Source organism: Apteryx rowi, unplaced genomic scaffold (genome assembly GCF_003343035.1).
Source record: "Apteryx rowi isolate R43461 unplaced genomic scaffold, aptRow1 scaffold_36, whole genome shotgun sequence".
Lineage (NCBI taxonomy): Eukaryota > Metazoa > Chordata > Aves > Apterygiformes > Apterygidae > Apteryx > Apteryx rowi.
This window is the reverse complement of record NW_020450085.1, coordinates 728,881-745,514: the sequence shown is the minus strand read 5'-3', so window position 1 is coordinate 745,514 and position 16,634 is coordinate 728,881. Positions and strand designations below refer to the sequence as shown.

General features: G+C 38.1%; 1 protein-coding gene across 1 annotated transcript in view; it reads right to left on the bottom strand.

Annotated features, from left to right (window-relative positions):
* Positions 1-16,634, bottom strand: part of CLSTN2 (calsyntenin 2) — a 238,843-nt gene that overhangs the window by 88,642 nt on the left and 133,567 nt on the right. Inside the window, exons 3-4 of the mRNA XM_026073079.1 lie at positions 7,004-7,199; positions 5,197-5,405 (exon numbers count right to left, since the gene is read on the bottom strand). Coding sequence (XP_025928864.1) covers positions 5,197-5,405; positions 7,004-7,199 — 405 coding nt within the window. The remainder of the gene's footprint in view (positions 1-5,196; positions 5,406-7,003; positions 7,200-16,634) is intronic.

The following is a 16,634-nucleotide window of genomic DNA, read 5'->3' as shown; positions in this document are numbered from 1 at the left end:
CGCACAAATGGGACCACAGTAACAATATAAACTCTTCTTTTTTCTGAGTCAGTAATTAATAAAATAAAAATCTAATTACCCATTCTACTATCTCAAATAGCTTGATTAGTACCTACCTAAGAGGATTTAATGAAATACTGACATTGTGTGCTTAATTTTCCTTTTATATCTGCTCAGTCTTTCTTTTCTTTCTGCATTGTATTATTTCTTATATACATCTTTATACTTCCCTCTTTTGTTCTCTTTGCTATTGTTTTACTCTATGATCAGCAAAGATAATTCTCAARAAACCAAAACTGGCTAAATCTGCAGTAGCAAACTGCTAGAATCTCCTTGGCACATTAACTGCCTTCTAAGATTTATAAATAACTATAACGTATTTGAATTTCACTAAATCTATCTTCTAAGATTTGTATTTCATTATTGTCTTTCAAGATTTGGACTACAAAGATTCTAACTATTTAGGTTTTATACTGGGAGGTCACCTGAATGTCTTGTGGATGTTACTGAATAGTTTATTGATTTCCTAATTGTTCTATTTTTCTGTTACCTCTGACGTTTTATGTTACTTTGTTATTTTACAATTTAATCAATATGATTACAGAGGGGAAGCACTATAAATATAGGCCAATTAATGTTTTAGAGAAGACAGACTAAGAATTTCTATTTACATCTTACCCATGAACAAAAGGGTAATCAATAGCATTAAAAAAGGGAAATTTAAATGAGAGAAGTAAATACTTTTCTACACAGCTCACAATTATCCCATAAAATTCATTTTCCATAGTCTTTCTTTGCATTTTCCATAGTCTTTCTTTGCATTTTCCTGGAAATACCCAGAGCTATAACAGATTAAAAAGAAAACAACCAAAACAAGTGACAACAGGAATATACATATTCCTGCCTGAGGGCACACACCATTATACCTCTATTTCTTGAGAGTCAGTTTTGGGCATAGTTCGATACATGCTCCCTATTTCATGGGCTTCTTTCATCATATTTTGGAGCAGCTGATTAAAGACACAAGAGCAGGGGAAAAACCAGACTAATGATCTAATCTACTATGGCAATTCCCTCTTAAATCTCATACTGATTTCCTGTGTGAATAGAAAGGATAAAACTCCTAACTCTTGCAAATGATGCGGGGCTGGTCTGGTCTCGTGAGCGGCCTCTGACGCCAGCCTGCTCCCAGGAGCAGCAGCTCAGCACCCCTCGCTGCTGACAGCCGCTGGGAGCTGTGCTACCAGAGTCAAGCGGGAGGATTAGAATAAGTTCTTGTAACAAAAGTGCTCTTTTTAATGGTAACAGAAAGAAATTGTCAGTTAGAAAAAAAACATGTAAATGCTTAGCCGCAAAGTTTCACTTCTTTTCTGACACAATACCAGGTTTGTATAGCTCCCGACACGTACCTCAGCGCTGTAAAAGCAACTGCATGACCTTGTGAGGCCCTGCCGAGGTCTATTTGCTAAGATATACAGCTTGACAGAACCTATACTGACAGGATAGATGAGTGGGATTTTTAACTCATCTTCACATTGAACAATTTAAACATCTATTCGCAAAGTGCTTCCCAGTGRTGGCCAAGTATTATACCCATTATAACCATTTTAGAAACGAGGAAGCTAAGTAATAGACATGAAACTTTCTTCCCCGAGGTGAGACAGCAGGTCAGAATCAGAACAGAATTTGTGTCTATAGCTGTATTTTTCAACCATCTGAACATGTCCCCTCACAAATGAAGGCAAAAAACGCATTAAAAGTGTTGTTCTGCTGGCATTGCAATAGATCCACACATTGTGGTTTAGTTTTCCTTTACTTAAAAAAAAACACCTAGTCAATACTGATGTGATGACAGCAGAACTGGTAATTAGGACTCTCTGGTAAGAAAATAACTAAACTAGACTGCATGCAAAAGTCTGTTAAAATGTGTCTTATCCCTTTACTCCCAGTTCTTTGTGCAGCAAAGCATGAATATGTCCTTTACCATTAAGTGATTGTATTTTATGGCTAAGAGTTCATTACCTTCCAAATTATGCTCATATACAAGAGAGTCAATTTTATTAGTGTTATGGTTTCATAACACAACACAATTTTATTCAGCAGGAAATTTTACACACACGGTCAAAGTTGCCAAATATAAAGGGGAAGCTTTATTCTACCAAGGATTTAGGTGCATAATTTAGCAAAATATTTTGGTCCTGTCCTGTGCCAACTCTAGGTATCTAGATTTCCTCACACAGTCTGGTGATGTGAAGTGGGCTCTGCACCGCTACAGCCTGATGGGTTCTCTCCTTCTTTCTGCAAACATTCCCCATATCCATCATAATTTTTCAAGAAAACAAAATATTCCCTGGATTGATCTAGATATAAGAAATAAGCTTTGCCTAAAAAGAGAATGATAAGAGGTGAAAGCTGACAGAATAGCACGTTCCTCTTTCTAAAAGTCTGCATTAGTGGTTATTTTCATAGTTTGGTGGTGAAAAAATCCCATCATCTAAGACTGCATGTTTTCCTCCCATAGCCCATAGTTTTGGGGCCATGTGCAATATTTAGATTTGACTCTAAGCATCTGATCCAATACTCAGTGTGAAAGTCTGTGAACTGATTTCAGTGGGGTCTGGATTAAAGGAAAAAAAAAATCATGTATTTATATTACTGAAAAGCAGAAAAAGTCGTCACTTCCATGAGACATACTGCCAAGTYTTTCACTAGAAATAGTGAAATTCATGTCTAGATTTGTTTTTCAGAATGAGCAAAAACTATAAGCAAAATCCTAATTAGCACAGCACTAAGCAAACACAGTCCCAGGCATGTCGTACATCTATTTTAAGACATCTCACAGCTAATAAAAATGGGCACAAGGCCAAAGAATTTGCACAAGAGAAAGTGCAACTCAGTTGGCACACAGAGACATTCTGAGCAGTGAAATGCGTTAGAACTAATCAACATATTTCTGTCACAAAATAAAAGTGCAACCATCTATTCTGTCTCTAATCCCAGTGGGATAAAACAATTACCATTATCTAAAGAAAACTGCAAATTAGACTGCAATTACTGTTGATTGTCACAGCACTGTTCTTTTAGTGAACAAATACATCAAAAAGTTATTAATGGAATTCATGACCAAAAAACTCTAAGTATTACAACCTTATACCAATTATTCACCTTTATTCACTGCAGGCTTTGAAGTCAAATCTAAGGCTATGATTTTCTCATTGCCTTTGCTGGAAATGCTGGTGACAAGTACAYTGGGGCAAGTATGTAACAAGGGCATTTGCATCCTTTAGATCAAGCCTCAGATTGCAGGGAAGCCCTGGCCACTCGGGAGCCAGCTGTACCGTGCACCGGGAGCTGGAAGGGCATAAACAATAGGAACGGCTGCGCCGTATCAGGCTAATCTCTGCATATTTATCTGTGAGAGCTGCCACAAGCCTCCTACGAAACCACCTGCAATTCTGCTAAGTAACCAGCCACAAACTGACAAGTCATCTGGAGCTCTGGAAGGATAATAGTTTCAAACAGAAACACAGAAAACTTCCTCTACCACAAGATGGGAGTTCTCACAACCAGAAATAATCCAGACACAGGAGAAGCTCAGAGGGAACTGCACACAGACATCTACTTCCAACTGCTTCACTCCATATATAAAAATCCTTTGTGCTACTGCTCTGACAAGAGATTATTGTGCCAGCTGACCCCATTTACTTAAACACAATCATAAGCATTATGATTACACTTCCTATAGAGTATTCAGGATGTTTGCCTCCCAATGACAGTAATATAACAAGAGGGCTTGTTTCCCCAATGTCATTTACATTTTATTRATGCTAACCAGTTATTATCTTTTGATGCTCAGCTGTGCATTATGCAAAAGCTGCACAAGTAAAGATGAATCATTTTTGAATAGGAGAAAGGGTTTTTATAAAACATCCCAACATGAAAATGGCTGCTGGGAGAAAACAGCAGCTCCATGCATGCTTTCAATTTCTAATTTGGCCAAAAATCAGATTCAACTTCCAAAAAGTATTCTCCTCCTATATACAACACAGATTAAATGATTCTGTTAGGAAAGATAAATCAGAGCATCCCTAGGCATATACACAGAGTGCTTGTTCAGAAGAAACAGCTTCTGTGGGCAGAGAAATCTACATTTTGAACTTCTGCACAGGCACGCCTGTGTGAATATCAATAACAAGGCGTCTTAGACTTTTCCTTCAATAGCTCAGCGCACTGCATGTGGAGCACAACTTCCCAGCTCTCCATCACAGGTCTCTTCCCCCAGCTTCACAAAAAGCAGCACCTTGATCTGCAAAGTGATGCCATCACGGGACTGCTGAAGCCCTTCAAAAACAGAGCCACTATTTTACGTTGTCAGAAGCAACCAGGAAATGGAAAGGAGGATCTTCAACAAAATTTTAGTGCAGCCAAGCCACCACTCCCAAACTCAATGACAAGTTTGGTGCTGTTCCCCAGTGAGAAGCTGACTAGGAGAAGCTGACAGGCAGGGCAGCCAAAGTCAGAAATTGCTGCATACAGAAAACTTCACATCGTTTGGGTTTTTTTTCCCCCCCAATGTAACTATATTAGAAAACCAATTAAAAGCCAGAAAATGAGTTACTACTTCTCCAATGCATATTTTATTCCACCAAGTATATGTTATTCCATACTACAGAATAAGGGAACTGCTTCAGGAAGCACCACAAACAGGCAGATCTGTGGAACCACTCCCTGAACGTCTGAGCAACCAATAAATATCTCCAGAAAACGGTCCTTTCTGCATTTAGACCCTGATTCAGAGAGTTCAGGGGCATGGAACTAACCATAAACAGTGAATAAAGCCTACTGGATAGGACTACACACTTGCATTAGGAAATGCCATCCCTTGGATAGGGAACTAGATCCGAGACAATTACAAGAATGCATCGACTGACAGTGAAACATATTGCTCTTCCAAAACTAGGTTTTTAAGTTTCATTATAAATAACTACAGCACTTTCYGACCAAACCTTATGTAAAAGGGATGCATTTTTCCCAATATAACAGTGCCTTCATCCTCAGAGATGAGAACAGGATTATTCTCTTCAGTTAAAACTAAAATGGGCAGATTATCAGCTGGTATCAACTGGTAATGTTACCATCTACAGAAATTACTGCATCTGGCCCAGGACTTACAATTGCATCCTTCTCCACACTCACCGTTTCTGTCAATGGCAAAAGGAACGTCTGTTGTGACAATTTCATAATTGCATATCTGGCTGTACTGTGGAGAACAGTCCTCATCCAGGGCTTCTACTTGTAGGATACTTTCATAGATCTTTCCCTCCGTCACTGCTGCCTTATAYGCACTCTCCTTGAAAGCTGGTGAAAACTCATTGACATCCTTTACCTGGATATGGACCACTGCCCTAAAATAAGTAAATGAAGAATTCAAGGAGAAAATTTAGTTTATTATGATTTTAAGTAAGATCATGTTATTAACATTGTTTTCAGAACATTTAGAGGACTAATGCGGAAAACAACTGGAAAACAAGGTAAACCTCTGCTAAAATGAGAAATTATTGAATTAGTATGTTTAATTTTAGCAGTTCGAAAACCTATTGTGGTGTTAGTGAAAACATATTGCCACAGCTAGCAAGGAGAAGGCTTCACGGTTCTCTTAAAACTGTGCTGCCTCTTAAAATAGACCAYCACCAAAAAGTCAATGAAATTATTCCAATGTAAAATGGATTAATAAGTGAAAAAAGAGAAATAAAATTACAGTACTTTTACATATTCATCACTAAAAATGGTCAGTTTACAAACACTCTTCAACATTAAATAAGTCTCTCACATTCTGCTGATTGTAATTATCTAATGCCCTAATTACCTGCAATATTTTACATCTAGCTTGTGAAAGAAAGAGTACTGTCAGTACCTCGAACTGACACGTAACATAATATTTAAGGACAGAAATGATCCACACATCCACTGTGTCAGTGTGGGCCTGAGCTTCCCTGGTGATTCACAACAACACACTCATTTATGAACAAATCAAAGGGTAGGGTCCTTGTTGCTGGCAGCTCTCATTAGGATAACGACTGTGTCACATTATCAATATGTGCATTATTGTAAACCCCTGAGGGTCAAAAATGAAAGTCTTTTTGTATTCAGTGAACAAACCCTGAAGGCATTCCTTTAAAAAGATCTGCTATCTGAACTGACAAGCAGGGAAAGAGAGGGACAAAGCAGTGAAGGGACTTTCTAGACCAATAGCAGAGCCAGGAATAAACCATGGGACCCTCAAACCTAGCTTACTGTGTGATTTAGCATATAAACCACCACAAGTGTACCAACTTCTGGTCCCAATGTTCCAGATTTCATTTTGGTCATGACTGGACAAAAATACTCCACAAGCATAACACCTACTATATTGTTACTGACATGTGATGGAAAAAACATCATAAACTTTAATAACATGAAGCAAAAATTGTTTCTGTAACTTCATAGTTGTTTGATACTGCAGGCTTCTTATAAACGTGTATTTTTATTTTTAATATCCTTAAAAAGTTCAGGATGGATTGTAGAATTAATTACATTTCTACTTGTCACGTGTCTTCGAAGAAMAAAAGCAAGAATGATTACTATTAATCATTTATTTAAATGGCTCTCATAGCAAAACAAACAGTTTGTATACCAGTTACACATCTACGTGTGAGTAAATTTCATCTTTAATAACAAGTGGTCTGGAGCTTGGTTTCATGAACTGGGTGAAAAAAAGGCACTGTGCCATTTAAGGTTATGCAGGGAACTGGCTCCACAGTATGAAGTACCACCTATTAACCTAACCTATTAACCATCCTGCTCAACGTGTTTAGTTTATCTGCTTAATGTGAAAGCAAGAATAGAAAAATAAACCAAAACCGGTTTTCCACCTGACTGTAGTATAAAAGGGGTCCTTCAACCTGATCTGTACTGTAGTGTAAATGCATGCCAAAGCAAAAATTTTTTTCTCATTTTCACTCACTTGTGAGATTTCTTCCAGTTTGTTCCACTTGGTCCTGATCCACAGTCATAGGCCTGGATGATGAATGTGTACTCCTTCTGCAGTTCACAATCAATTGGACTTTTTGCTCGAAGACGACCTTCTCCAGATGTCTTGTTTAGCACAACGGCTTCAAAGGGCATTTCTTGCCCATGGATTTTAAAAGCACAGATTTCACCTGTGAAGAATAATACGAAACAATCATAACTGGGGAGAACTAAGTCACATGCATCAGAGTGACACTGGAGATGTTACTCATTTGCATTTCCCACATTGCTGCAGACGGGGTAGCAGAGACTCAGGCAGGGGTTTATAACACAGCTATCAGGGACACTGGCCATCCATGCATCCAGCGTGATGTGGCAACTGCAATTCTGGACACATACTTCCCTCTTCCTCTGTCATTRCAGAATAGTTTCTTAAAGCTTTACAGACCACTCCCTGGACATATTATCAACATAAATTTCCAGCTGGAACAAGAGGAACTTATTTAGTTAAATGAAGAAAAGGAGATCAAGCAGAAACAAAAATAGTGATTTGAGAGGTCTTCTTTCCTTAACGCCATCACCCCTTCATTTTGACACTTGAGCTGCCGGGTGGTAGCACATGTGTAGATTCTTGCAGTTTAGTCCCCCGACAGCAAAAAAATTAACAATTCAGAACATGGGCATATTTGAAATGTATCTTGCTTTATTTACATGCATATATCATCTTTGGAACAGAAGCAGTCTCAAAGGACCAGAGACAAGTGCCCCTTTTGGGCACCTCAGTCACCCACCCAAATTCACACATCCATACATGAATGCCTTCTTGCCAGCAAGTCACACTCTCCCTAGACTGCCTCCCAATGTAATAAAGCCACGGCTTAYTCTCAGAGGAATACTATGTAACAAAACAGATGCTATAGCAAGGACTAAAAAATTGATTAGGAAATAAGAAACAACATAAAAATATGAGTCTGGAAGAAAAAAAGAAAGTTTCTGGTGATCACTTCTTTATCCCTCTTTATCCTTTGCACTGATGGCAAGGATATGCATGCTGAATTCATTTTTAGGCATTCCAGAATCCAACTTTAAAAATAAAATATTTAAATGAACACCAATGTGGCTTAAATATTTCTATGACACATTAAACACATGCTCTTTTATGAGCAAGTCAGTCTCAGAACATGCATTATAGATTCAAAGCTGTCTCCCACTCACATAATCCTTTTCCATTTATTTCCAATTTACAGTTGCAGCCTTTTGGAAATCTCCTTGCCAATCATGTCTGAGTCAACTGCCAAATTCTAAATTAACTCTGAATCTATGACCCCTAGCTCATGCCTAGCTCTTTTCTCTATCACAATATATTGTTTGTTTCTAAAGAAGGTAGCCAGTGACTTTATATACGTTCTTATTCTTATTATGGGTGAGAAAGAGAGAAAACATGAAGGATGGGGGAGATTAGGTATACTTAGAGTATAAATACAGGCATTTAGGATATTCTCTCAACTTCCACTGCATAGATCTCCCTTGACTATAATGGGACCTGAAGCTGAGYTCAGCAATATATGCTGACATTTAGGCAGATGAATCCCACACTTAACACTTGTAATCAATCCTGTGAATGTCTTTACGGGATCCGCACACAGATGTTTYAGTACGAGGCACCGGGAAAATACATTAAATATTTGCTTGGACCCAAGGCTCCAGCCCCTCCCACAAATGGCGTGAAAGGACTGTGTGGTTTTTCAAGCTCCCTGCTCGACAACAGCCGCGCTCTTTTCCAGGCTTTTTTCAGCTCTCCTTCAGTGAGCCCAAATATTTGGCCTTTATAAGAAGGAACAGATTTTATCCTGAAAATCAGACTCTGAAGAAGATGAAGACTTTGCGTATGGCACAACCATAATGGCAGGCTCCGCAACAGCTAAGAGCTGCGAGGGAGTAAAGCAAGGGCATGAGCTGAAGGAAAGGCTGAAGTGAGGCAGTCTGCTCAGCTTCAGTCATCGGTGCTGCTCAATGAGCTTATATCTCAATAAATCGTCACAGATGCCTGTGAACAAAAAGTTATCCTCATTTCCCTGCAACTTCAAAACATTTATCTGTAAGAATATTGCGGATTTCAGTTTTAATTTAATAGAAAAATAACATTTTAAATCTGGGAAGTCTAATGGAAAAATGCTATTTGTTCTGTTCTGTAACAGTGGCCTTCCTAGTTTCTTAATAACAAAGTTTTCCTCAGATGCACGATCCATCAATAGAGATCATAACTTGAGTGTTTCGTGTTTATTATTTTATTGATCCGCTGTTTGATTATGAACAATACAGCATTTTAGACATCTAAGCCTACTGCTCTTAAAAAATAAAAATAGCTCAGGGTAGAAAAAAAGAGAGTAATCTCAGCCTTAGTCTAAAGGTTTATCATTTTCTCCTCTCCAAATTACAAGGCCTGATACAAAACAATCATAGAAGCCGACCAAGTTCTAATTACTCCTCCCCAAATATTTTAGAAGTCTCTGTACCCTGCTACTACGTTAGATACTCCAGCTTTATAAAGAACTCTGATTTTGTCTTTTATATCCCCATTTGCCAAAGAGAAAACAATTCGAGCTGCACAGGTGCTGGAGATATTTGTAAACACTATGCCACCCTCCCGACATTACACTTCCAGATTTTGCTACAGCAACCTGCTTATACAAAAATAAATACATATATTTTTTAAAACTAGGTAAGATTTTTTTCAGAAAAAGGATTCCACCACTGTTTCCAAAGAAATGAGTGATCACTGATGGAAAGTGTATATAAAAATGTATAGTAAACAAAATGGCTCTAAAAAAGGTGTTTTAATGAGTGTATCAGAAATGCAAATGATAACAGAGTTCTATCAACTGTAACAAAGCAGAAAATTAAATTAAGTCTAACTATCTTTACATTRTGACAGCAATAACACAAATATTTAAGGATTACAGATACATGAAATTACTGCCAGGCATAACAAATGGAGCCACAGGGCTTTATCCTTTAAGCCCAGCTGAGCTAACCCCAGACCTTCCTGAAGTCAACGGGAATTGTGCCAAGTTTACATTATTCACTGGGTTCTTAAATACATATTGTTAAGTAATTCATTCAAGGAGAAGGTATCCCTCTTATTCAAGCTCACTACGTAACTTGTGRAACAACCATGTGGAACATGGACGCCATCCACCTCACTTCTTTTTAGGACTGAGATCGTTAGAGTGCAAGTCAGCATGTTATCTCCCCCTCAAAAGATACTGTGGCAAAAAAATTAAGTTTTGTCCTTCATTTCAGTTGAATGGATTTGATAGTGTTGATAAAAAAAGGTGGTGGTGGAGATGATAAAATAGCAGTAAGTTGGTGATATCACATAAAGGTGGAAGCATGTCCATGAAATCCTACAGCAATCGCATTCAAGGCCAGGATGTACATCCTGAGCRTTTCTGGTTGCTTCCTACACAATCTTCTGGTTACAGGGCTTAAGTTTATTAAGAGTTGCTTAATTAAAAAAAAACCTTTTAATTAAATTCTGGGCATTATGCTTCCTCTTCATATCATTCATAGTCCTATTAGCCATAAGTATCTATTAATTTCGAAGCCTACGTTACTTTTAAGTTGAGAACTCTGGTGGAGATCCATAGTTTACTACCACAGAGATATTAGTCATATAATTTTCTCTGTAAGAACTATAACCATTTAGAATATCCAGAAGATGTTTCATATTCAGCAACTTTTACATGCAAGATTTAGAGCGCTGATTATAAGCCTTAATCAACAAAATTGTTCTATGAATTACTGCCTTTTATACCAAAAATAAAACTCACACTGCTTTCAATGGAAAATCCCTAATGTTACTCCTTTAATGTCTACACAGAATTATTCATTTAAACTCAATTTCATAAGTTATTAAAAAAACAAAAAAAACTGTTGCATACTCACTTTGCCTTTCACAGTTATCTTTGCTTTTTGTTCAGCTTTCATTAATGAGAATACAGAAAGCTCCAAGTGAAAAGCTGAGATCTTTGACATTTGATCATTTTCAGCAACACTTAATATAAGACAACAGTTGTATCTGACTGCAATCAAAAAATTTTTAAGTTTCATTAACCAGAGTTCCTAGCATGTACTATTCTCTCCATTGGGCTTATGATTGCTCCTGGAGTACGGTTTATACAGGTGCATTCAGGGTATGTGTATGTGCGCGAGTACAGGCACATGTATTTGTTTCTGCCATTAACTTTTGAACCATTTGCTGATTTCAACCAAATTTTTAAAAGATGRGTTGCTCCCTACAAATGCTGTGAAATTATGCAGCTGCACAATAGAGATTACAGAAACTGGGTAAGGGTGACGAAGACGTCCCATCTCATCAGATGCCCAACACTCCACACAAAGACCTTATAAACGCCCAACAACAAGAAAAGCTTCAATTCCATCTTGCACCTCCTTGGCACCAGTCAATCAAACATGAGGCACAAATCTGTAGGAAATCAGGCTTCATTAGTTCACTGCTGACAGAATGACTCATTTGTATTCATGTTCTGTTCCAATTTTATTACGCTCTCGACTTTTATTATATTTCCATGTTTATTCTTCTCAGATGGGCAAATAACAGTGTAGCTGTCCATTTATTTAGAGCAATATCATTAAAGGATGTGATTTTACACTTCCTGAGGTAAGATCTCAAAGTGTCTAAGAATCAAAGCCCTGAAACCATGCACACCCATGCTAACGCCCGAGCAGAGACCTGCGCTCTGTCCATGAGAGATACCACTCAAGTTTCAGCTGAAGGAACACAGACAGAAATGGACACTTTGATATCCATGACCAAGGAGTCACTGAGAGCTCTGAAGACTTGCATATGAATGTCAATAATAACACAGTTTCTTCCTTATGTGCATCCTTCAGCAACTTGATTTAACTACATGGATCAATCACATCGTAACAGAGGTATTTGAAAACCATCAGTAAGTCCAGAAATGAAACTCCTTCACATACTACATGGCACTATCAGGCTCCCAAAAATTTTATTAAAAAGGTATGAATTTGCTTATAGATATGACTCTGCTATTGCTATAACTAGAGGTTTAAAACCATTCTTGTGAATGAAATTAAAGCACTATTAATCTGAATCAAATTTCAATGATCAAACCTTTACATGTGCTCCCTCCACATACACGGGCACATCAAACACCAGCGCACTGCTCTTTAAACATCGACCCTCAAAGATCTCTTTTGGCAGTTTGATGGAAAGATGCAGAGGCAGTGCAGCTGGGACTACTGTTCAACTCAATAGCTGTTTTCTCAGAAACGCAGCAGAGATCCTCTACATACAGTCAATGGTGGTTTTTTTAGTAAGTTTGGTTAGGGGTTGCTGTTTCCCTTTGTTTTTTAATCCAACCTTCCAGGATAACAATTGCACGCAAGTTTCTCTCCTTGAATTCTGCAAATATTTCCTGTAGTGCACAGCTGCAGACTTCTTGGGTGTCTCAGTGGCACTGCAAAGGTTTTTGACATGTTTTTCTACTATATGCTGTAGCTACTGTTTATATAGTTAAAGAACACAGAAGGCTGGGTTTTGGGGGAGGGATGGGTAGTTGTTTGGGGAAATAAAGCAATATAATAATTAGACATGTAAAATATCTTTAAGGTTAGAAAGAAAATAGTACTAAGTAAAGCAGTAACTACTGTATGTGCTTTTCCAGTTCACTGAAGTCAATACTATTAAAAAGCATACTAATTCAGTATGCTAAAATCCAGGAAGCTATACGGAAATCATCAACAGAGGGAGGTACTGATATCTTAATAAAATACAACAATTATTATTTTCTTCACATCTGATTTTATGGGCAGCAAGCTCAGTCAGCCACGAGCATAAAACCACTGCTACCCTTTACTATTCTATTCTCATGGGTTTGAAATTGGAAAACAGAGGAAATTACGCTTGCACTTTAAGCGATGCACTGTTGCCATAAGCCCACGCCTAATGGACCATACTTCATTCTTCTGTTGATAACATGGACCAATTGCTCAGGATGAAAAGACTGCAGGCAGCATATAAGAAAAAACCTTATCTGGGTTTCTTCTTCGCTCTATGGTAAGCTTCCCAGGGATGGCACATAGGTTATGAAGGCACTCAGCAACAAAGCACTTGAAAAACCTGCTCTAGAAGTTAAGGAGCTAAATGCAGGTAAGAGCACTCAGTAAGAAGCTTGTTTAAAAAGAGCAATCTTTACGGACATACTCCAATTACAGTGAGAAATATGACCATGTCGCTCACCTCAGACCATCACATGGTTAGAGGCGCAACACATCACGCTGCGCTCTCAGATCTGCACAAAACCACCTTGCACTCCAACATAAATGATGGAGAATTCATACATGCTTGTTTGAAGCCTGCAATAAACAACAAGCTGGGACACAAAAACATGTAACAAGGAAATAAAGTTYCAGGCAAATAAAGACGTGCTTAATTACCTGATAATTATACAGTTCTCTGACATAGTTTACTCTAAAGCACAGAAACATAAAATATTGTCATTCATTCCACCCATCAATCAATACAGATTAAATTAACATTCTATTATAAATAACTTTAAACATTTCTTAATCTTTTCTTTCTGAAATCTGCAAGATTCAAGAGAGGAAGAAAACAAGACGATAAGATTTTAAGAACAATACCAAAAAGTATAATATTATAACCAATATACAGAGCTCCATACCCACCTACAACAATGAAAGCTTTTTTTAAGATCATGTTTCATGTTTGGAAGTGTACTGCGGATTCGGCAGTACATGAGAGTATCACCCAAACACACATCCAAAGCATACACACAGCCACYCAGTTTAGTTAGAAGGTTAAGAAAAGGCATAGCATAGTCTCCTTAACAGTTACACCATCATCACTGAAAAATATTTGCTTGGCCACTTTTTAGAATACCCTATAATAATGAACTATTTGGAAAATAATCCTGCAACTGTCTAGTTAAACCTGCAAATAAAACATTGAAAAGGGGAACTTTAATCTCCAGAAGCTAAGTGGAGCATAATTACTCTGTTCCCAGATGTGTCATCTTCTGATCTGCTTTTTCATAAGTGTCAATAACAATCATAAACATACATACTAGCGGAGTTTTTTTCTTCTTCACACAGATTACCTGCGTTATTTGATTAGTGTTCAGTTTGGCTGCAACATTCTCAGTCAGCGATTACAGATTTCCTGTTTGCGTATCAGAAATCAGTAGATGAAACATCAATTTGCTTCAGACAGTCATTTTTCAGCAAAAACAGAAGCCCAGATGCTACCACTGCCCTAATTCCACATCTTCGTCTGAAAGACAGTTCATGAAACTGTTCACAAAACTGCTCTAGAATCTCCGCTAGATTAGTGCGGTCTACATTGATAAAAATAGGAGGTAACTCGCCCTGTGAGGCACTGACCCATTGTAGTGTATATATGCTTTCAAAAAGGTCAACCTACTTTTGTAATAGAGACCTAGAGGACTTTGCACGTAGAATTAAAAAGGTTATTACAATGTCTGCAATAATTTGTAGCCACTAAGTACTGCTGAGCTGTTAAAAAACAAATGCTAATAAAGTATATAAAAGTAGCTTATCATATCAAGAAGCTAATAATGTATAATGTGACYAGTATTTCAAATTAAATAAAGAGCTAGGATTAGGAATGGCTGTTAGCAAATATGTACTGCTCACAGTCTGATAGGCAAACCTAACAAAAATATTTTCTGCAGCAGGACAGATGTATCAACTTGATCTGCTAGAGTCAGTTCCCTCGTGAAACGTACACAGACAAATAAGAAAACTAACAGCACTATGTCACACTTGGATTAGAAAATTAGCAGCTGTTAGTCTATTGAGGACTCAGCAGACTGACAGAAAAACTTATTTTTTAATTAAACCACTTTCCCTGGGGCCCTGTATCAAGACAAACAATTTCAGAGATAAAGCAGCTTRCAAAAAGTTGCATTTATTAAAATTATTCTATTGAATAATTTTAGATTTATTATTTTAGGGTATGTTGGCTTATTCAAAGAGGTAGAACATTCAATGGGTGATCAGTTCATTTTTCTGCTTATTTTTACTCAAAAGCATCACAGCTTTAATATGCTTATATTGATAATATGCTTATATGATTTTTTTTACCAGGAATTTTAGACTGGCTAGGACATAATTAAGCTGGCTTTGCAAGTCAAAGGCAGGCAGGTACTAGGAGCTAGGGCCATCTTGCAGAAACTTCAAAAGCATAAAATATTTCTAAATACAGGCATACCTTGGAGATATTGCAGGTTTGGTTCCAGACCACCACAATAAAGTGAATATTGCAGTAAAGTGAGTCACATGAATTTTTTKGTTTCCCAGTGCATATAAAAGTTGTTTACACTATACTGTAGTCTATTAAGTGTGTGATAACATTAAGTCTAAAAAAAACAATATACAAAATGTGACACAGAGGCACAAAGTGAGCACATGCCAYTGGAAAAATGGCTCTGATAGACTTGCTCGATGCAGGGTTGCTACAAACCTTCAACTTGTRAAAAGCGCAGTAAAGCAAAGTGCAATAAAACGAGGTATGCCTGTATGTAGACTGAAACAGAAATCACCAGTAGGCTCTAGAGAACAGTGACGCAGAAACAACGGATTGCCTGTTGGTGGCAGCACACATTATCAACAGACCTGTGTCCTTCCAGCATGCCAATATTTTGAGATAGCCACTTACCTGCTTTTTTCTCAGATTTGTAATTTGAATGATCAGATTGATAACAGGATGCCATTCCATACAATGGAATCACCTGAGAGCAACGTGTGGTCATCTGAGGCATGTGTAAACAGGAGGCCGCATATAGTTGGATACAAGCAGCTCTAAGCTAGAAACCAAATGGTCCCATTAGCATGGTGCTGGGCTTGAATTAACAGGCATTCCTAGCTGTCTCAGGGCTAGAAGGCCCAGAGTGAGAGCAAAATAGGTAAGAAAGGACCACAAGAACCTCTGTGATTTCTTTTTCTTTTTCTTTTTCTTTTTTTTATGATGAAGTGAGGACAAAGAAAGTAAGACTAGAATATTCTCCAAAACGAGTAGCCAGACATGTCAGGTTTGCAAAAATAAGCACTAGAGAGGTGCAGTGCAAAATACCCCGGGATACTTGTGGAATTTTCTTAGCATTGTCAGCCTATTGTGATATGTGCTAATTTGTTACATCAGCTCGGGAAGTGATTTTACGATGAAACTAGGCGCTAAGTACGGGCTATCAACTCGTGAAGTGATTTTACCATGAAACTAGGCGCTAARYACGGGCTATCACCASATGAACCCCACYCGAGATGATTGTACTGAGCCAGCAGAGCGATATTGCATTGTGAAATGTATGCGCGCGACCTGAAGGGCACCACGCACAACGCAGAGGAAGACCCCAGCCTTCATCCCGACCCCCCCCAGCAACAGCAGGTGCAACCGCAGAAGTTACAGGAAGTGCTACGTATATCTGGAACTAGAACCGCATATAAGGGGACTGTGAGCAGGGGATTACGCACGCCGTTGGTGGAGCAGGAGACTCCCCGGCCGCCCAGCGCTGTTTTGCTTACTTGTRACTTGCTCAATT